We start from the raw sequence: 22,748 nt of genomic DNA on the forward strand, positions 1-22,748 counted from the left end.
TCAGGGTTTGTGAGATTGTCAGGCTCTGTGCTGACAGCATGGAGCCTACTTGGCATTCTGTCTCCCTCTCTCTGCCCCTCCCCCACTCATGTTCTTGCTCTCTCTCAAAATAAACATTAAAAAAAAAAAAATACAAGCTTGGAAGCCTATTTATAAGACTAAAGAACTTGAACTTGGTGAGAGTCAGCATATGTTTTGGGGCCCTGAAGGAGGTGGGGAAGGGAAGAGATGCTGAAGCAGTAATCTCTGCATGAACAGTTGTGGAAAAGGCCTACCCTTTTCCCAGCATGGACACCGTGTGATGGAATTCACCCTCATGAGTGAACACTGCTATGACCTTTACCACCTGTATCAGAATTATTGCTGGAAGGATCTCTCCTCACTAGATGGTGAGCTTCTGGAGGAGATAGACTATGTGGTTCTTGGTATCCTGGGTAGTAAGACCTTGCCTGACCCTGAGCAGGTGCACAATGAGCAACTTGAATGAGAGTGGATGGAGTGAATGGGTGTAAGCAAAATAATCACATTCACTGGCACCTTTCTTATAATTTAAAAACTGTTAAAGGAAAGGGGTGCCTGGGTGACTCAGTCTGTTGAGTGCCCTACTTTGGCTCAGGTCATGATCTCATGGTTTCTGGGTTCAGGCCACACGTTAGGCTTTGTGCCAACAGCAAGGAGCTTGCTTCGGATTCTCTCTCTCTCTCTCTCTCTCTCTCAAAAATAAACACAAAAACAAAACAAAAAGACCAGCTCTGTCTTTAAAAAAAAAGCTAAGGAAAAATTAAGGGAGTTCTTATTTTTCAGTTTCTTCATACTAGCTAACCATATAGTTAATAGGTGTGTGTGTTTTGTTGGGTACTTGGTAAGGAAGAAATGCATATCAAAGGACTCCAGGTAACCAGACCTCCTCATCAGTTTTTCCCCCTATTATTTTCTCCCTGAGAGGTTAGCAACCTAATTTGCATGCAGGTCAATTTAGGATATGAAAATAAATTTCGTTGGGGAGAGAAGGTGGATCTGTGATTCTGTTTTTTATATTCAGAAATCCTCACGAGAATTCTTCCAACTTAAACTACCTATTGTACTGAATAATAGAACGTCAGAGAGAAATAATACCTTTAGCTACTAAGATCTTAATTTGGGCATGTTTGAGCAGTAAATGCTGGTAGCTTCTTTTTGTTCATGCCTTGAATTTATGAGATAGCAGTGGAGAGTCCAATAGTGAGATCGTTTGCATTATTTGATTTCAACCACCAGTTTAGAGGCAGATCATCTTATCATTTCCCTTGACAGATGGGGAGACTGGGACTTGGTGAGCTGGGTCTAAGAAAAGTCAAGACAGGTTAATTACATTGAATGCAGCGTCCCTGCAGTGCCTGCCTGTACCAGGGAAATGAGTGAGGTGGGCAGCTCTCCATGGCACCTCCATCTCCTGTGGACACAGACTCTCCTTCTGCTCAGGCAGCGTATAGCAAACCACCTGACACTGGGCAACTCTCCACACTGGGTTCCCTCCACGGCCAGATGGCAGCACACTATGCCCCATATGACTGTCCCCTCCAGTCTCCATAGTCAAGGTTGCTTAGCCCAGCCTGAGCTCACATACCTGAGGATTGTTTCATTAAATTATTTTGTATTTATGCTGTCACGAGCACTCTATGAAGGCATGTACACAAGTCGTGTCTTCCCACAATGCTAGCTTTATTTATTTAATCATAAAGCAAGGTTAACATAATTGTAAAGCAGATTCAGAATTCCAAATTCAAAGACATTCCAACACGCATTTAACTTGGTGTCGTACATGACACACAAAACAAAAAAGATACAGTAAGGGGTAAGTTAATGAATGAAAGCAAAGTCCGTCCACGAGCACACAGCTGCGATGAGGCCTTGACCAGTGTGGATCCACTCTGAGCTTCCTGCGTACTGTGTTCAAGCAGTGAAGGATCTCTGTCACTTTCGGAGATGAAACAGGCAGAGCCTTCGGTGGCAGTTGCCTGATGCAGTGAGACGTGGAAGGGTCAGCGTCTAGAGAATCCGGGGTTTTGCTATGAAAATCTTCCCATTTTAAAGGAGTTTGATCAGTCTAGCCCTTTCAGACTTCTTCTGGGTCTAATGATTATCAATTCTCGGTTCTTCCAGGCTCTCTTGGCTTTGCTGGTTATCAGTTCTGGGTGCCCCCAGGCTGTTAACAGTTCTAGCAGTATCTGTTCTCAGCTCTTCACCCTTGTCTGCTTTCCTGATTCATTACATCCTTGCCTCACATGAGTGACTCCATCTTGCTCCCCACATATGTGTAGATGCTGTGGTATACATAATCTACCTAAATGTGTCCACAGATGCACATGCTTTCCTAGTCCCTTATTTCTCTTTTGTGTTGACTGCTTCCCTTTCTCCTTTCACACTAGCTGCCACACCCTCAACCGTCCCTTAACCAACAGTGTATCTCCTTCCTTATTTTTCTTCAGATATACATAAAATCTTTATATACCTGACACAGATCTATATATTATTTAATAATAATGATATCCTTTATACATACTTTTCTTCATCTGGCTTTTCTCCCTGAAGAGTTCCAAAAGAAATCGCTTTAGGTCTTCTAGCAGAATTCCATTCCATCCTTTGAATGGCTGCACAGTATTCCCTGGTGTGAACACCCATTGTTCACTCTGCATTCTCCAGCCGGCAGGCGTTCCATGTTTCCAGTTTTTTGCCATTCCAAATAATACTGTAATATCCGAATACATTACTTTACATATTAGTACTTTCAGTTCTACAGAATAGATTTCCAGGAGTGGGATCCCTGATTATGTCTATTTTTAACTAATAGAAATTGCCAGACTGCTTTCCTAAAAGCCTTCACATCTCCACTAGTAATGCATAAACGTACTCTTTTCTTGGCCTCCCTTCTAGCTTTAGCCGACAGACCTCTTCATTTCTGTTAGTGCGATGGATGTAAAATGAGACCTTATTGTTACTTTAACAGCACTTCCCTGAATAGAAGTGACGTGCATCTTTTCACAAATTTCTTGGCCATCTGATTCTCTTCTTAGGTCATTTGCCTACTCATATTTCTTGCCCATTTTTCTCTTGGGTTATATGTCTTTTTCTTGACAGTATGTAAGAGCTCTTTGTGTATTAGGGTTGTAACTGAAGATACTAAGGCTTCTCTCCCAAGCCAAGATGGTTGGCTAGGAGGCTTCCCTCCCTCTGCACTGCAGGGAAAGGTGAAACAAGCTGAGGGGTTGTTTAGCAGAACTAGGAAGGCTGTTATGACTTGTGACCACAGACCGCTAGTCACTGTTTACATACTTAGTCTGAACGGAAGACTGTATTGAGGCAGAATGTAGCTGTATGCGGAGGACTGAGAAGGTGAGGCAGTTCAGTACTGTGCTGCCTTCCACCGGTTAAGACCTCCGAGAGCGAAGGCCTGCCAAGGCAGAGGATGTCCCTCTGCTGCCCTTGGAGGGGCAGCGCTGTGCTGGCCGACATTTATGGTGCTGCTTGTCCCTGGCTCAGATGAGGCAGTCCACTAAGTCTAAAGGATTAAGACATCAGAATCAGTGCTTCTCACTCTTGTTTATAACAGATGGCATTCATGTAGGTGGCACTCCTCTGGGCACCCCAGATTTTGAAGAAACTCAGAGGCATCTTGTAGGGAGGTAAAGCATGACTAACTGGTCACCTCTGGCACTTTTAGGGTCACATCAGTAATGATCAGTCTCAGACTCTGGCACAGGTAAGACAGTCTACAGCTTATGTACAGTTTTCAGCCCCCAGCTCAAGGAAGCGTATCAGAATGCAAAACGATAGTCTTGATATTCTACAATACCTTTAAATCTTTTTTAATTTATTAAAAAGACAAGGATTCATAATACTATTCTCTCCACTTTTGTGTATGTCTAGTAATAAAAAAAAAAAAGGAACTCTGAAAAGAACAGATTCCAATGTAGAGGAAATGGAATTTTTTTTAAAAAATTTTTTTAGGTAAATTTGGGTCACAAAAACAATTTCTAATACTAAAATCTGGTCTGTTTACTAACCATAGTGTTACATAACCATAATGGTCACTAAGCATAAAGAAAATTATTCTCAAAGGTGGTCTGTACCTCCCCTCCTCATCCTATTACTCCCCTTTTGTGAACCTCAGGGATTTAGTAAATCTCTTGGAAGAAGTCTTGCCTTTAATTTTTAAAGACTTTTTATAGTAATTGGCCTTCATGAGTAACCATATTCAAATCAATACCTGTTGTATCAGAAGGTATGTAAATAGCTATATCTTTTGTTAGAAGAGGCCTGGTACTTGTCTTGATGATTCTGGTAAATCCGTTCTTTTTTAAAAATACAAGCGATATAGGGGCGCCTGGGTGGCTTAGTCGGTTAAGTGTCCGACTTTCGCTTAGGTCATGATCTCGCGTTTCGTGGGTTCGAGCCCCGCGTCAGGCTCTGTGCTGACTGCCAGCTCGGAGCCTGGAGCCTGTTTCAGTCTGTGTCTCCCTCTCTCTCTGACCCTCCCCTGCTCACGCTGTCTCTCTCTCTCTCTCTCTCTCCTAGAAATAAATAAAACATTTAAAAAAAAAAATACAAGCGATATATTAAAGGTCGTGCCTGAGCCTGATTAGACTAGCTTGGTGGGGAAAAAATGAGGCTTAGAAAACTGTAATAGATCTGTAACGAATCTTAGCAATTGAAATAGAAGCTTACACAGAGCACTACTGCTATTACAGCAACTTATTTTTCCTGTTCCCAACTATGCCTTCCCTCATTCCCAGTTAAGTTTAACCAGAGATATTCTGGAACTGTGTCATCTCCACTGCTGCTGGTTCAAACCCTGACAGTATGAGTGGCCACTAGCTATCTCACAGTGCATCTTGACCTTGATATTCCCCCTGAAATAAGTTCTCAGACCAGCTCCAAGTCTTCCACATGTTCTCTTACTATTTTTAAATTTTCAAAACAAATTTGTTTAGAATCACACATTTGGTCCTTTGTGAAGTCACTTCCTGAACCGACTTCACCTTTTCTACCCCCCTGCCTTGTTTGATAGGTTATTGCTGTGATAAACTGGTTTTTTTTTTAATGTTTTATTTATTTCTAGGAGAGAGAGAGAGAGAGAGAGACAGCGTGAGCAGGGAAGGGTCAGAGAGAGAGGGAGACACAGAATCCGAAGCAGGCTCCAGGCTCTGAGCTGGCAGTCAGCACAGAGCCCGACGCGGGGCTCGAACCCACAAACCGTGAGATCATGACCTAAGGGAAAGTCGGACGCTTAACCGACTAAGCCATCCAGGCGCCCCTGTGACAAACTGTTTTAACAGAAAAGACTTTGCCGTGACAGTCACTGGGTTGTGTCTGGATCCTTTTTTTTTTTTTTTAATGTTTTATTTATTTCTAGGAGAGAGAGAGAGAGAGAGAGACAGCGTGAGCAGGGAAGGGTCAGAGAGAGAGGGAGACACAGAATCCGAAGCAGGCTCCAGGCTCTGAGCTGGCAGTCAGCACAGAGCCCGACGCAGGGCTCGAACCCACGAACCGCGAGATCATGACCTAAGCGAAAGTCAGACGCTCAACCGACTAAGCCACCCAGGCACCCCATGTGTCTGGATCCTTTTAACAACATATTTGTTGGACAGAGCAAGAAGTTATTACTTTTCTTTATTTTCTTCCTTCATTAAAAGTATTGATCAAGCTTTCCATCTTTTAAATATACAGAGGGGAACACGGCATTGAGAAGAGCAATAAAGAAAACAAATTCTGTTCTGTAACTGGAGCACCTGTCACAGGGTCAGAAGAAAATGAACACTCCAACACGGTGCTAGCCAGCATTTCTGGTATCTGTGTTTAGGGGGCAGTTTGACGAATTTCTTTTTACTCACTGCCTGTCCTCTGAATTTACTCCTAGCACTGCTGATGGCTCTTCAGAACTCAGATTCATGCTGCAGTGTGTCTAACTGAGAACTTACCATGAGGCAATGACAGGGACCCCCCAAGGCCCACAGGACATGGCCTAATATCTAATTTAAAGGTAACAATTTAGCAAATTGCTTTGTATCTTTGTTTTCCTAAAGACATATATTTTTAAAACTAAAGTTTCAGTGGTTTTTAGTGCTGCCATTTTCCTCATAAGCACATTGTTTTTAAATCCACAGAACAAAGGCTTATTTTGATAAAAGTTCCCTCATTTAGAGGTTTTTAAAAGGCTGTCCAACTGGCACTTTCACCCCTAAAGTTTAAGAAACACACTTTTCATTTCCAAAGCTTTCTTTTCAGCTAATTTCTACAGTTTGTTCCCTAACACTAAGTAAACGAAAGGAAGCCTTGCTCTTATTCTGAAAAGGCAGTAACTTTTTAAAAGAGAGAAAGGGGGGCACCTGGGTGGCTCAGTCGGTTAAGCATCCGACTTCAGCTCAGGTCATGATCTCACAGTTTGTGGGTTCGAGTCCCGTGTCGGGCTCTGTGCTGACAGCTCAGAGCCTGGAGCCTGCTTCAGATTCTGTGTCTCTCTCTCTGCCCCTCCCCATTCACGCTCTGTCTCTCAAAAATAAATAAAGACATTTTTAAAAAACTAGAGACCAAAGGAGACTAGTTAAAACTCATACAGACAACAGCACTTATTTAGCTGGTTTTTCCCACTGAAGAAGCCTGGCTTCCCAGTTTTTAGTGTAAATACCTGCTGGCTGCAGACCCACGTGATTCCAAAGAGCGGTCCTAGTCAAGGGAAGAAGGGCGGGACACGTTGAACATTTTCTGAGGAATAAACAGTTAACACTGAAAAAGAACCCCGGGTGCTACCTGAACGGACCGGACCGCAGGGTTTTCATCTGGAACTAAAAGGGAGCCAGGTTTCCTCCTCTGCAGTCCCTGGNCCGACGACGCCCATGGAAGACAGCTGCGGGGCCGACGACGCCGCGGCGCAGGGCAGCCCGTGTCCCGGCCTGGCTCCCGCCCCTCCCGGCCGCCTGGGGGCGCCATACTGCGAGGCCTGGGGGTACTTTCACCTGGCCCCCGCGCGCCCGGGCCACGCGGCGGGCCAGTGGGCCACCTGCCGGCTGTGCGGAGAGCAGGTGAGCCGCGGCCCGGGCTTCCACGCGGGCACACCGGCGCTGTGGAGGCACCTCAAGAGCGCGCATCGACGGGANGTGCAGACTCCGCTCAAGGAAGAGCCCTTGGGGGAGAGGGACGGCTACATAATTACCAAGGTCCTGTAGGTGTGGGCCGCCTTCACGCCCAACCCCTCCTGTGCCAGCGCTACTCCAGGGGTGGTGCGCGGATCAGCCTCATCCGGGAGCTGAATCGCAGGCGCGCCGAGATCTCCAAATGTGGACCCTCGAGAAGCACTTAGGCAACCAGAGCAGAACCAAAAATCACTTAATGCGCTGTGTCCTCCCCGCCCCGCGGCAGGGTGCCTGGGAGCACAAGCTCCAGGCCTGGCCTCCTTTGCTGTCGGGCTTCGGTGCAGGAGGTGGTTTTCCTCCGACTGCTTTTGGAAGGACGGCTCCATCCCACATTGTCCGGAGTCCTTTAATTTCCCTATGTACCAAAGACTATCACACCACGTGGCTGTACACCCGCCAGGGCACCCCAGGCTGGAGGGGGCATGGAAATGAGGATCGGGCGTTTTATCCCAGAAGAGTTTTATTCATTTCCTAACGAATAAATCTTTGGCGAGCTGGCTTTCCGCCACGAAGTTCTGAAAAGGGGGTCATTTAGCTTCCACAACTGCTCTTTTACCCTGTCATCCTAAGTGCCTCATCAGAGCAGTCTGGGAGAACCCCTGTTTACTCCCCAGCTTGAAGACAGCACCGAGCGCTCCCTGCCTCACCCCAGCTGTTTCCTTTCCGTTTCAGACCCAGTGGCAGCTGTGGTGAGTTCCTGCCTCACACTTCTTACTAGCAAAACATGACCCCCCTCCCTTGTTAGGAGGGGAGCTTGGTTCCCCACATGACAGCCCTCACTTTTGGCCACAGGAGAAGACGTCTCTCCCTTCTGTGGTCACCTCCACCTCTTCCTGTTTTCATCCATTCCTCTTCCACCTTTACTGGACCTTTGCTCCATTACGGTTTCTCCTTTCCCTTGACTCATCCCCTCCCTTCCCCAGACTACTCTTGCTCCTCAGCAGCACCCAGGCTCTCCTTGGCCTAAAAAGATAACTCGCCCAGCTTGGCTGCCCCCAGCTTAACTGTCCAAGAGGGGCCCAGTTATCCTTGCTGCCTGTACTTCCTCCCCATAGTTCAGCCCTTTACTAGAGGTCAGCTTCCCATTCTACGCTGGACCCTTAAGCTGAATATGATTTATTTTCAGCCTTCATCTTGCTAGTACAACGAACACCCGCATATACCCTCCACCTAGACTGAACACTTATTAACATTTTGCCTTATTTTTTCTGCCCTCTACCCCAAACATATATGGCATTTCATCCTGAAATATTTTGGCCTATTTATCCTAATAGCCTCTAAAATATCCCCATTATCTCAAATTGTATCTTTCCTAAAAAACAGGGTCCAATCAAGGTTCATACATTACTTTTTGATTATAACTTTAGTCTCTTTTGGTCTAGAATAGCTCATTTATTTTTTTCCATGACACTTTTTGAGAGCCCCAGCCCTCTGTCTTAATAGAAGGTCCTTTATTCTGGGTTTGTCTGATTGTTTCCTTAAGTCGATTTATGTGCTCATTCTTGGCTTATGTGTCTCTGTGCCAGTGACTCCTGACTACCTCCAGCCTCCCGTTTTCTTCCCAAGTTCTGTCCTACATGTCCAGTCCCTGCTGCGTGTCTTCACCTCTCCTTGTATAGCCTGCCATTGCAGATGGAAAGGGCAAATCTATTCAGTTCCACACGCCCACCCCTCACCCAATAATATTTATGGGGCTCTGAAACTGTGTTAGGCATATACTGCACACTGTACATGTATCATTTGACTTTATTCTCATAGCAGCTCCTTGAGGAAGTATTAATACTGTGCCCATTTACAGCTAAGGAAACGGAGATAGAGAGGGGTTAAGTAGCTTGTACAAGATCATGCTGGTTAGTAGCACTGAGATCCAAATCCAGTCTCTACCTTCCTGGCTGCTGTACTATCTCCCTTGCTAGTCACTGAGCCGACACCAGCTTCCTCCCTAACTCTAATTCCAGGTAATACTGTCAGTGACATTACCATGTGCTGAGCATTCACCATATGCCAGAGCTGTGCCAAATGCTTTACAGGAATAAGTGCATGGGAAGCAACCCCATGACATCATTATTCTCATGCCCATTTGGCAGAGGAAAAGACAAGCTCAGGGAACTAAGTAACGGTGAGGAAGAGTGGGATTTGAATTCATCTCACTGAGGGACACCTGGGTGGCACAGTGGGTTGAGCATCCGACTCTTGATTTGGGCTCAGGTCATGACCCCAGGGTTGTGGGATCTGTGTTGGGCTCTCTGCTGAGCATGGAGCCTGCTTAGTCGTCTCTCTCCACCTCCCTACCCCTCTCCCCCACTCACACACTCACTCTCTCTAAAAGAAAAAAAGATAATGAATTTATCTCACTTAATCCTGGGCCCCTAATCTAATGAGTCTATTTCTATAAAGTGTCACACCTGCCTTCCCCTGATGCCATCTGCCAAAATTCAGGCCTCGTTTACCATTCATCTGGGGTTCAGCTTCCCATCCTTGTCTTCCCAAGCTGTCCCCTTCATAACACTCAGCTTGGCCAAAGAACTGTTCTAAGCCAACACTGATTATATAAAATTCCTGCTCAAACCCCCCCACCCCCACCCCATCACCCATCTCTAAGCTTCAACTCTGTGGCCTGACATTCAAGTGCCCCCACGCTGGTGCTAGTCTTATCTGTCCCTTCCGCTATATGTACTGTATGCTCCAGCCAAACTGGACTCTGTTCCTGGACGTGCCCTGGTCTTACGGCTTTCCCTCCACTTAAAATACCCCTTTAATCTCTGAGTATAAAAAATCCCACCCATTTCAAAGACCATGCTCAAATCTGACTGCCTGCATGAAGCTTTCCTTGATTCCTAATTTAGAGATGATTCTTTACTTCCCTGGACTCGTGGCATTTTATATGTAAGTGTCCATTATTGGGCTGTTTGGTTTGAATCCAATCAATTGTACTAGTCTGCCATTATCAGGAATGTTTTTCTTAAAACACTTTTTTTCATTACACAAGTAATACAAACACAATGCACCAATCTAGGAAGAAATCAGAAAGCAACAATCCCCCGGGGCACCTGAGTGGCTCAGTCAGTTAAGCATCCCAACTTCAGCTCAGGACATGATCTCAGTCTGTGGGTTCAAGCCCTGCAACAGGCTCTGTGCTGACAGCTCAGAGCCTGGAGCCTGCTTTGGATTCTGTGTCTCCCTATCTCTCTGCCCCTTCCCAGCTCATGCTCTGTCTCTCTCTCTCTCTCTCTCTCTCTGTCTGTCTTCTTCAAAAATAAACATTTAAAAAATTTAAAAAAACAAACAATCCCCCAAAGTCTTGTCATCTTAGTAAAACTGCTATAAACCTTTTAATGTATTTTATTCTTTTGTCTTTCATCATTCTAATAATAGTATGTTATTTCTATTAAGTACTGAAATTTAACTTCTTCACGTGAATTTAAAAGTTGGGCTATATGATGTGAATTTGAATTTTTTAGAAGGAAAAAGGAACTTCTATGAATGTTACTCCTCTATTCTGCCAACTGTTAGAACCATTAATGCCAGCGAAGACTGAGTTTTAGAATTTTATCTGCTCCTTCAAGAAAAGATGACTAATGGCAGCAGCAGTAGCCTCTGTTCAGGGGACAGAGGGAACAATATCAGGAGCCTGCTAACTTAGTGCTGGTTGTGGGAGTAAAGGGGAGAGAATTTACTTTCTCTTTTATATATTTCTGCATTGTTGTACTGTTTTTTATACCAAGCATGAATTACTTTTATAATCAAAAATAAAATGATTTACATCTCTCAAATGAGAACTCCTGACCTTCAGCATTCCACTTCCTTAGTTAAAATAAACAAAACCTCCAACACAAGAACTGATGTAATCCCCACTTCTAAAATGTAGCTCTTTTCCAGTCTAATGCTATCATCTGACAGAGGAGAAAAAAAAGCCCCAGAGTGGCTTGTCCACNCCAACCTCTATAGATAACTGTGCCTCTTTGGCCTTGGGGACTTCTGATGGCTCGTCCGGCGAAGCAGGAGGGCTGTCAGGACTTGTAAGCCTTCAGTGGCCTCTCTGCCTGTGACAGCTCAAAGGCAGTTGTCATTGCTGACGGGTGACAGTACAGGAGGGTTATGACTGTGACACAGTCGGCTCACAGAGTTATTGCAATGGGTAATCGCGACACACCTTGCCTATACTCGCAGGGCTTCTCTGACTTACGTGACTGAGCTTACTAAGAGCGCCACCCAGGTGCTGCCTTTGAGTGCGGTGCACACAGGGGTGAGGTGGGTGGCTGGAATGGGGGTGCGGAATGCCCTGAACCCCTGCCATGATGTAGAGTGCTCAGTCACTTCCTTAAGTTAATCTCTGGCAGGGAGGAGGGGCAGGCAAAGCAGAGTACTAACAACCAGGGCTGAAACAGCTGGGGCCCTTTACACATCCTGGGAGCTGGAGAAGGGCAGGGCTTGGCTTGGTTTGAGCTGCGTTTCGATTTTAAATGACCGTCCATGTCTTTAACATCTTGGAAGGGATTCATAAAGACTGGGCTTTTATTTTGCTGCCACTCATCAGGGAACTACTGCATTTCTAAAGGTTTCTTACTTTTCCAGAACCTGAATCTGTTTCTTTGAAAGATCAATGAGATTATCATTAAGGTCCTCTTTGGCTGTTAACATGGTAGGATTCCATGAAATACAGTTAAACATCAATTGACCTTTGAGTCAATGAGTCATTCTGTTTACTTGGATTTTCTTGTTAACTGCAAATTTAGAAGTAAATGTTGAAAAGCGACATGCTTATTGAAAAAAATAATAGTGGTGGATCAAACTTCTTCCACAGTACTGAGGTACAACTTTATCATTCACTCCCCAGAACTGAAAACGTGGACAGCAGTAATGCCCACGTTCTCTTGTACCCACTCGTTTTGTCCTCGCCACACCCTGCAGGTAGGGCAGGTTTAACTGCCCATATGTTACAAATGAGGCCACACACTTCAACAAGGTGAAGTGGTCTTTCAGCTGGTCACTTCACCTTGTTGAAGCGTGTGGCCTCACACCACAGTTTGGAGGCTGGGACTCAATCCATGGATCCCAGCCATACCTGGGGCCAGAGCTGCACTTCCTTCCAGACCTCCCTTCTGCTCCACCTCCTCACCAGTGCTATCCTGGCCAGACCGCCTACAGACACTTGGGTTGATGTTGGCTCCTCTCCACCCACAAGCTCTTGTGCTGATGTTAAGGCAGGCAGGCCTAAAGCAAGTGAGGTTGGCCTTTGTATTAGTTTCCTACTACAGCTATAATAAATTACCACAAACCCAGTGGCTAAAAACAACACAAGTTATCTTATAATTGCAGGTCAGAAGTCTGAGGTGGCCTCAATGTCAGGAAGCCTGTGTTCCTTTCTAGAGGCCCTGGGTGAGAATGTCACCTTTTCCAGCTTTTAGAGGCTGCCTGCCCACATTCCTTGGCTTGTGGCCCCTTCTATTTTCAATGTCAGCAAGGGCCAATCTTTCTCAGATTGCATCACTCTGTTACCCTCTTCCATATTTAATGTACTCTCTCCTTACCTTACTGTCAGTTGGTTAACAACCTGATTCTTTCTGCAGCTTTAATTCTTCCCTGCCAGGTAACACATCGATAGTTTCCAGGGATTAGGACACAGATATTTGCTGGGGGGCAAGGGTGGGAGTCTATTACCTGCCCACCACAGCATTATTCCTGCCTGGCGAAGATTTGAGGGTATGTAAGAAAGGCAGAGCTTGAAGGGGAGCCCCTATTCCTCTTGAAGGGGAGCCCCTATTCCTCAGAAATCAATACTTCAGTGGGGGTCCTAATCTTTCCCCCCTTGTAAATCTGTTCAGTGCAGGGAGTGCTCATAGACTTTTCTGAGACAGATACCTGAAAGGTGGGTGTGAAGGATGTCTCGGAGGGTAAATCAGACGCCTCCATAGTGTCAAGAACTATAAATATCTGTGTACTAACTAGGATCTGGCTGACTTGGAAGGCTAGGTGGTGATATGTGAGGAGCTGATCAAGTCTTTGGAGTCAGATATGAATTAAAATTTAAGCTTCTAAAAAAAATAGAGAGAGTACTCAAATAGAGAAACATATTGAAAGATTTTTTTAAAAATCAGCTTCCAACCAGGGTAGGTTAGGTGTCACCTTGGCAACCACCTTACCCTCTCTGAAACCCAGCTTCCTCATCAGTAAAATGGAGATAATACATACCTTTCAGGGTTATGATGATGCTTAAGTAAGATGTTATTCAGGCAAATTCTGACACAGAGTTTAAACTCAGTAACTGAGACTTCTTGTTTTTTCTCTTACGTGAATGGGAGTGCAAAACCAATCCGTAAAGGGTCTCAGAAAAAGCAGGTTCCCTCAGATGATTCATGAGAACAGCTGTTCACAGGCCACAAAAGTGGTCCAAGTCATTTTCCTTCATGATAGAACTCTTTTTCTATCAAGACATAAATTCCATACCTGATATCACAAATGAGCTGATCCAGTCAAAATTATATTATGACTTGTAGACTATAAAGTCGTCTGACCAATCTTAAAAGTAAATATATCAAAACCTATCCATTTAAGCACTCTTCCCTTCAAAGTAGTCACTTTGAAAGACTAAACAGTTATGGAGCATCTGGGTGGCTTCAGTCGGTTAAGCATCTGACTCGATTTTGGCTCAGGTCACGATCTCACAGTTTGCAGATTCGAGCCCTGCGTCAGGCTCTGTACTGATGGTGCAGAGCCTATTTGGGATTCTCTCTCTCTCTCTGTCAAAATAAATTAACTTCAAAAAATGAAAAAAAATCAGATTAAAAAAAAAAGAATGAACAGTTATTCCAGAAATGTTTCCATTCTTAAAACCTCTCTGGTACTCCTCTTCTGGGTTGCTCTCAGAGTCTCTGACACATTCCTTAAAATATCATTAAGTTGGCAAATACTCTTTCCAGGAAAATTTCAATTTTTGAAAAAAGCTGCCAGTCATTCAGAGCCCAGGCTGATTAATAATATGGTAGATGACTAACCAGATTAACATTTCAGGTTAATAAGGTGTGATTATAATAAAGCAATGATTATTTTTGTGTGGCTCATAAATTGGTCTTGATAGTGTTATATATTAAGGTTAAGTAAAGGTAGCGTGGCCATAGTAGACATTAAAGCCCACTTTAGTGGGTTTATGATGTGAATTAATTCAGATAGCGCTGGGAGTCATTACATATTTAAATAGTATTAAATGCTTCTTTTCATGAAAATCTTAATTATGACATTCTCTGAAATCCGGTTTCATAGTATTAAAATAAAGGCTTTAAGGAAAAGCATTAAGTGCTAATGAAAGCTTTATTATTTCGGTATATATTCTCCTGGGCCTTTGATCAAGATAAGTAATGATCAGATGAATGAGCTGGCAACCTTCCTGGCCTCTCAAGTCTACTAGTAATTGGAAGCTAAGTAACACACTGTCACAGGTTTAAATATATTTAATAATATTCCACCAACTTCTCCCTGTCTTTTGCTTTCTGGACAATGAAATACCATGGCATCTTAACACAGATGAAAAAAGCTAGCTCTTTGTTGGAAGAATTTCTGAAAAGTCATTCTGACGCAAGCAGGCGGAAGACATTGTTTGCCTCCATTCACATTAACCTCCTCCCCAAGGGTGTCTGCTTCTAGTTTCCAGGGACTTTCTGATTTACATGTTCTCCATCAACTCCAATTTCCAATGACCTGATTCATGGTTTTGTTTTGTTTTGTTTTGGTACTTCAATGATCTATTGTTCAGGCTTAGAGCCACAATACCCAATGTCTAAGCAGGCAGAATCATTATTATTCTCAGGTAGCCAGAGGAGACACATAATTGAAGGGCTGCGGCCTCAGTAAGGTTTTATTATTGCCTATATATCCAAAACCCTCAAAAACATGAATACAAATTTTTTGAAGGAAGACCTTATAAGATTCCCCTAAAAAGGTCTGGTTTAGAGACAGATCTGAAAACATCAGAAAAACACAAATTGCTCCACCCGGAGAACTTTTGCAAAAACTTTGAAATGAACAGAAACTGTTTTGGATTAATACCCTGAAACTATCAAGGGATTCATGTAACTACTTGGCCTCTACATTCTACAAACACTATCTAAAAATAAACGTAAGCAGGGCGCCTGGGTAGTTCAGTCCGTTACGTGTCTGAGTTCGGCTCAGGTCATGATCTCGTGGTCCAGTCTGTGGGATCGAGCCCTGCATCAGGCTCTGTGCTGACAGCTCAGAGCCTGGAGCATGCTTCAGATTCTATGTCTCCCTCACTCTCTGCCCCTCCCCACTCACACTCTGTCTCTCTCTCAAAAATGAATAAACATTAAAAAAATATTTTTTTTTTAAATGTAAGCTCCAAGATGATAGAGAGCCTTGTCCCATTTACTACTATATCACAAGTGTCCAGGACAGTACCTGGCCTGTAGTAAGTCCCTCAAGGCTACCTGCTGAATGAATGCATGCTGTCCAAAGATTTTACTGTCCGAAATCTAGTTCCTCTTGAAGTTCTCTCTATAGTTCTCCTGCTCCTAATGTACCAAGCACCAGGGTGGTACCGAAAATGTCCCTATCACTTTCTCCAGAGGCTTCATTCCCAAAGTCATGCAGAATTCACCCCTTCTTGAAGGATGACCTCAAAGGGTCACCTACAATACCTTCTACCCTTTCTCACCGTCTATCATCTACTAGTCTCCTGCTAATTCTGCAGTACTTGTTAAGAGATCCAGCTCCTGACTTGGGTCTTCTAATCCACACCTATCTTCTATCACCAACTCAGGGAGTGAAGGTGAGCCTACCACTTACTCACCCCTCCCCTCTGATTTCAATAACCACGGTACCCACTGCAGGATGCTACTCCTAAAACTGTGCCTTTGCTATGCATAGCGTGGCATACTAACATGAATAATTGCTAATATTTGAGGGCTTATTATGCACTGGACACTATTTAGTACCACACAGGCCTTATCTCAACTTCCCAGTAGCTCTATGAAGACATTAAAGTATACAAGCTTAAATAAATAAACTTTTAAACATCACTCAGCTCAGGAGCAGTCGAGCTGTAATCAGAATCCAGGTCAGTCAGACTCGTAAGCCTGTGCTCATAACAGTCCACTGAAATGAAAAGAATCAAGAGTTCAACCCCAGTTCTGCCACTATGCCACACAGACTTTTTGACTTTTAGTAAAATAAAAACCTCTCCAAATCTGTTTTCTAATGCATAAAATAGTGGCAGGAATTAAGAAGATAATGTATGTCAAGTGCTTAGCATGGTATCTGACAACACAAATGCATGTTCCATCCATCCTACCAACAAATGCTCATTGAGCACCTCCTAAACATACAATGCTGTGACAGGTACTGAAGATAAAGGCCCCTGGCTTCACAGGTCTGCACAGCTCCTGATGGGTACTCAAAAAATACCTGATAGATGGAAAAAGCCCTCACGGTGGTCTGTCAGCCTCCACTCTGCCCCTCTTCAGTGAGTCACAGCTATTTTGCTATAAAGTGATGTAATGAGAATTAGATTCCCTGCTTAAAATCCTCCAGGAATTTCCTCACTGCTGATGAGATTAAAAATCCAAATGTCTTCACATAGTATTTGAGAATAGCTGTAGGTACATGGTTCAGTTCCCCACTGGCTCCTCTTTTGTTTAAAAAAAAAAAAACAAACAACTTTTTCTTAATGTTCATTTATTTTTGAACGGGAGATAGAGGGTGTGTGAGTGGGGGAGGGGCAGAGAGAGAGAGAGACAGACANTAAAAAAAAAAAAACTTTTTCTTAATGTTCACTTATTTTTGAACAGGAGATAGAGGGTGTGTGAGTGGGGGAGGGGCAGAGAGAGAGAGAGACAGACAGACAGACAGACAGAATCTGAAGCAGGCTCCAGGTTCTGGGCTGTCAGTACACAGCCAGATATGGGGCTCAAACTCACGAACCGTGAGATCATGACCTGAACCAAAGTCAGAAGTTTAACAGACTGAGCCACTCAGGCATCCCTCCCCCCAGCTCCTCTTTAAGCAGTGAAACCCTTTCTGCATATGAAATCTATCTGGAAGCTTGAATTGTAAACCACATCAATGTAGACCAATTCTGGAAACAGCATGAGAATGAGAGTCACCAATTTGGTACCCTAGCTCCTTTCCATCCGATCCCATCACTCATTCTCTCTCTCTCTCTCTCTCTCTCTCACACACACACACACACACACACACACCTGCAGTTCTGTAAGGCAATGCCAATGCCATAGGCTCTGTCAAACCATCTGAAAACCAAGCTTTAATTCTGGATGTTTCCAATTGTAGGACATAGCCCATCAGCAGATTATGCAATCAATTTAGTGGCTGGAATCAGTGACTTGGAAAACAAAATAAAGGGTCCATTATGTGAACTAACAGCTAAGTACTGGTGTATAGAACTTGTTATAAATGCTTACATAAGACATGTACTGAGCTGTCATATAAACTGTATTTCTTAACATGGATCATGGTCAAAATGGTTTGAAAGTCATTACTTCACACCCTCTATGTAGCCTCAGTTCCTTCCCTGTTTCCTCAGTTACACAAAACCCCACCTGTATCAAGCCACTTGCAGTGCCCCAAACCCACCTTGCTCTTTCACTGCTTGCCTCTAAGTGTATAAGCCAGGCTGGGTACTAGGAACACAACTGTGAGAAAAACCCAGGTCTTGCCCACAAGGCACTTAAGATTCTAGTCAGACAAATGCTATATTAATCACACTTACCTATGTGAACTAAGTAGTCTAAATGAAACAAATATGGATTTTCAAGAACATTTATCAAAGGCAATCAGTCTAGGGGACAAGGGAGGCATCCCTGAAGAGAATCAATTAGCAGAGATCTAACTGTCAGAGTTAACTCTAAGGGTATAGGAAGAACATTCCAGACATAATGGAATATAAGTGGCCCTAGGGTAAGAGAAGGTATGGCATGTTTGAGGAATTGAAAAAAAGGTTCCTGCTGACAGGGACTGGAAAAGCTGGCAGTGGTTACGCCAGGTAGGGTGTTATGGGCTAAGACTCTGTTTGCTGCACTCAAGAGTAACGGGAAGCTACAGGAGGATTTAAATAGGAGGAGATGGAAGAGGGGTTGTGAAGACACTATGTCTGTAGTGTGGAGGATGGACTGGAGAGGACGGAATGACTGCAAGTCGGCCATTGGGAAGCTAGTAGAATAGTTCGTGTGGAAGCGGACAGTGAACTGATTTACTATATAAGAAATTAGGGGGAGGGGGAGAGGTTGGGTGTATGAAATAGAGGCAGACTCCAAGGTTCTAGCTTGTACAACTAGATAGATGGTGCAGCCAACAGAGAGAACAAACTGGAAAAGGCCAGGTTTGAAGACTATGGATTCAGTCTTAAAAAAACTGCATTTAAGGTGACTGAGTTGGATATGTATCCTGGCTAAGACAACCTCAAGTAATGGCTGTGTCTGTATAGTAAAAGAAATTGGGCACATGAGAGTGAGGAAAATGCCTGGGGTTGAGCCCTAAAGGCCTATACATTTCAGTGTGTTGTATTCCTACTCATTATAAATGTGAATGAATATATGTAGGTTAAGTACACAATTATACCTGCTTCAAAGGTCACGTATAGAAATAATAAACTGTGAAAGTCTGCTCACTTCTTGGGCAATTAACATTTACAATTCAACATGTAACCTTATATTTTTTAAAACATGAGATTAGGCTATACACATTTTTCTGCAATCTGCTTTTTAAAATCAGCAATATCCTGAGAATATTCTACATCAGGGTATAGATAGCTCTAACTTACGCATTTGAATGGCTCTTAAGTATTACACAGTAGAACTACAAAACCAATTTAACCAACCCCATAGGGTTCCCACTAATGGACAGTTGGGTTATCTGACAGTCACCTGCCCATTCAATATCCACTGTCCCCTTTTTGCCTTGTCCACTGAACCCTGATTGTGTTCCAAAGGCAACATATTCAGCCCCAGGTGATGGTTCATGAATGGCTTAAGCCAAGTGAGACCATCCTGTTGCCCAGCTTTTCAACTTCCCTTGCAGCCATCAGTAGCCATTATGAGGTTCTGGCTAATGATCCTAAGAAGCAGTTTGGCTATGAGAGTTTCTGAGTAAGCTTTTGCTTTCCTGGCAAAACTAACACAAATACTGCTCTCTTTGCCCTTTCTTGTATTTTGGACACGAATATAATGACAAAGGAATTCCAAGTTATTTTGCAACTCTAAGGCCATAAACCAACGCTGAGATTAGTAAAACAGAAGGTCAGAAAGAAAGCCTGGGCCCTCATACACACACACAAACACTAACTCTTTTTAAAGAATCCAAATGTGTATTCACTTTCAGGTCCAAAAAAGGAAAACGAAGTATTCTGGATTAAAAATTCAGAGTGGAGATACAAGTGATGTCCTACAAAAATAAGATGCATGCTTACAAGATGATGGGGAAACACTGAGAACACCCTTTGGTGTCAGGTCCGGAAATGCCTCGCTAGCTCCCTACCAAGCACATCCCTCTGTCCTGCAACCTGACAGACGGTCCTTCTACACAATCTCTGACACCTCTTGCATCAGGGATTTCTATCTTCTTTTGTGTTCTCTTTGAAAATGTGCCAAATTAAGAAATAATCTTTTACATGAAAAGTTGGAAGATGTTTGATTTGGGTGAGCCATTAATTTTCTTAAGTTCACAGTAGAGTAAAAATGAAACATCAGAAGTAAAAACTTTTAAAAGCAGGGGGAAAAGTCCTTTATGAGGAAAAAGTGCTACCTAGCTATTTAATTCTAGAAAATAATTTCTGTCATTTTCCTCTAATTCTGATGGTTTCTTCTGTTCTCAAATTTTGCCAGCTTCTCATGTTCTGGCAAAAAAAAAAAAAAATCAGCAACCTTAGCTCTACTTAAACCCTTAAAGGCCACTATAATAAATTTATAATGTGTGAATATAATTTAAAATATGAGACACAAAACAATTTTATGTGTAATCCAAATTGTACATAATTCACATCTACGCTTCTAAACAGAAGCTTTCATCTCTGTACTTTTACAGTTTACAAACTTTTATATACATTTTCTCATTTTCTATTCAAGACAGACATGTGAGATAAATATTTTTTCACAGATGGAAATAGACTCAGACATTATTCAGTCCTTTAACTACCATATATTAGAGCCCTGAGACTTTAGATCTGCAAAGGGTTTTAATAACGTAAATAACACATATATTTCCATTTTTATCACCATTTTCAAGTCTCCATTTTCTTAACAAAAGAAAACAATGAAAAAAGTTTTCCACAATCTAATAATAAAAATGGGAAATACTATATACACAGTTGTACTTTACTCAGCGAGTGAAATCTACCACAATTCTACTTTGGACCTCCTATACTGTTACCTATATACAGGGCCCAAGTACCAGAACCACATTTAAATACCTTTTTTCTATTTTAGAGAAAATAATGCAGAACACTCCTGTTGCCTTCAAGTCTGATGTACATACAGGAGTCTCAGGATGTACAAGTGGCTAGAACAGATACAGAAAATGACTTTTTGCAGATATGGAGATATAGGTCCTCTGATTATCACAGTTTAGGCCTGTAGGGTCCTGACAACTTGTTTGGTCTGATGTCTCATCTTTATTAATAAATGTATTTTTCTTTCCCCACCCTCCCCTTTTCTTCCTAAGTACCCTGTACCATCCAGAGTAGAAATTCCAACAGGGAGTCTTTCTGAATTATCTTCTCCCTTGTATACTTTTTTTCAGAATTTTCTTTTCCTATTTCTAAATCCTAAAGACATTTCTTTATAGTAGATGAGGGAGCTATAGCTTATATTCACTGTCAGAAAAGAGAAAGTCCCAGCAATAATTTTCCAGCAAAAAGCTGAGAGAGAAGTTGAACAGAGAGGAAAAGAACAGCGATAACCGGCAGGGCAGAGACATCTGCACTCAGAAAGCTGCACTGCAGTCTCCAGTATCTGAAGTTACCCTGTTGTAACTGCCTGCCAATTTAAAGGGGAGAATTCTGGCCGGTGGTGAATTCAAAGCAGACCAATATGTTTAAAACATTGGTTCAATGAATCACTCTTTTTGATGTTATGATTATAATGTTTTTATTGCATTTGAAGACATTTTCAATAAATATCTTGAGTTTGAGGCCTCGGCTAGGCAATCCTTTTGCAATAGAAATCAGATTTCTCTGGCACAACTCCATTGCCAGCAATGGGATTTATCAAAACTATAAATGCCAGCACATGGAATAGTTCAATACTGTACTCAATTGCTCATATCTAAATATTTCAGCTATAAAACAAACCAAGTGTAAATGCTTAATATATAGTACAAATCAACAAATTCTTCACAGAAGAAAACAATGAAAGACTAATTTTCTATAACATATCACCTGTTCATTAGTTCTTCAACAATATTACTTAGAATATTTCAAGAATAAAATTTATGCACCACTACCCCTGTTTTCTCAACATTTTTCATCTAGGTTCTAAAGCGCATAAACAAGGATGCTTGTAATCGTACTTGTTTTTATAAACTTTCGACGTTTCTCTTGTTGTATATCTTATAGTAATGAATATATGGAGACAAGGACAAATGTACATTTAAATCATTACTGGTTATATGAATTTTGCTTATATGGGTTTTATAAATGACAAGATAAAACAACAAAGTTTGATAAACTCAGCCGTGGCCTGTGAACTTTGGGTTGCTCACAGCATAATCTAATTCAGTTACTATTTATTAGTTTAAAAAAAAAATGCTTTTTAAAAGCTGCAAACCACCCTTTATTACACATTTCTGAATCATGAGGGGGTAAACTGTGATACAGTTCCCTCATGCCGTGGACTCTCTTTGGAGGGAAAATTTTTGCAATAAAGTAAGAGTTTCCAAACTCTTTAAAAAAAAGAAAAGAAAAAAAGAAAGCTTGAATTGTGTTCTATGGCTGACATTCATTCTACAGTTCCTTTGACCCAAGGGACGGTCCCTGGCACATCCTTCTGAGATTTTGTTTCTGGGAAGTTCTCAGCAAACCTCTCTCGTGCTTTCTCCCAGTTCTTTTTGCTCTTGTTTTGGAGGAGGTGAATGTCTTCAATTGAGGATGGCTTGCCTGTCCCCAAGCCTGCATGAGTTCGCCGAAGCTGAAGCTGGATCTGTTACCAAAAAGCGAGATGACTTAGTGCAGAGTCTGAATAAACTGAAATCTGCTGTACCTGACTTGGTACTTTAATTCTTTGACTTAGAAAGACTGATGCAAAAGAAAAACCTGTCAAATCCATCAAATACATACAGAAATACATACAATTATACACAGAACTTGAATTCATTTTTCTACAATGTCTTGCCTGTCAATAATTGCAGCTCTCCCAATACAGAAAGTGCTCCTTATTAAACAGCAATCACCAAATTTCAATGAGATGCTACACAATCTGTCATCCCACTGTAGCCAGAAGAAAAGACAATACTACTGTCGTTCTAGTCTCACCTAAGGAAGTGAATGGGTAGATTAAACATTAAGAGTCATAAAGAGGGACAAAAAGAGTCATAAATAAAACCTGATTGTTTATTTTCATA

General features: G+C 42.5%; 1 protein-coding gene, 1 long non-coding RNA gene and 1 other non-coding gene across 3 annotated transcripts in view; 1 reads left to right on the forward strand and 2 right to left on the reverse strand.

The window, feature by feature from the left end:
* Positions 1 to 1,680: 1,680 nt before the first annotated feature.
* On the reverse strand, positions 1,681 to 3,646 carry LOC144228025 (uncharacterized). Its single transcript, XR_013334097.1, has 2 exons — positions 2,543 to 3,646; positions 1,681 to 2,028 (listed from the first exon to the last, which is right to left on the reverse strand). It is a non-coding gene; the product is annotated as an uncharacterized LOC144228025 (long non-coding RNA).
* LOC144228138 (small nucleolar RNA SNORA47) lies at positions 3,358 to 3,495 on the forward strand. The gene has a single exon (XR_013334130.1). It is a non-coding gene; the product is annotated as a small nucleolar RNA SNORA47 (small nucleolar RNA).
* A 16,478-nt stretch (positions 3,647 to 20,124) lies between the features above and the next one.
* AGGF1 (angiogenic factor with G-patch and FHA domains 1) overlaps positions 20,125 to 22,748 on the reverse strand; it is a 30,875-nt gene continuing 28,251 nt past the window's right edge. The window contains exon 14 of the mRNA XM_077759906.1: positions 20,125 to 22,327. Coding sequence (XP_077616032.1) covers positions 22,127 to 22,327 — 201 coding nt within the window. The 3' untranslated portion in view covers positions 20,125 to 22,126. The remainder of the gene's footprint in view (positions 22,328 to 22,748) is intronic.

The sequence above is a fragment of the Crocuta crocuta genome, unplaced genomic scaffold, assembly GCF_008692635.1.
Source record: "Crocuta crocuta isolate KB4526 unplaced genomic scaffold, BGI_CrCroc_1.0 scaffold162, whole genome shotgun sequence".
Lineage (NCBI taxonomy): Eukaryota > Metazoa > Chordata > Mammalia > Carnivora > Hyaenidae > Crocuta > Crocuta crocuta.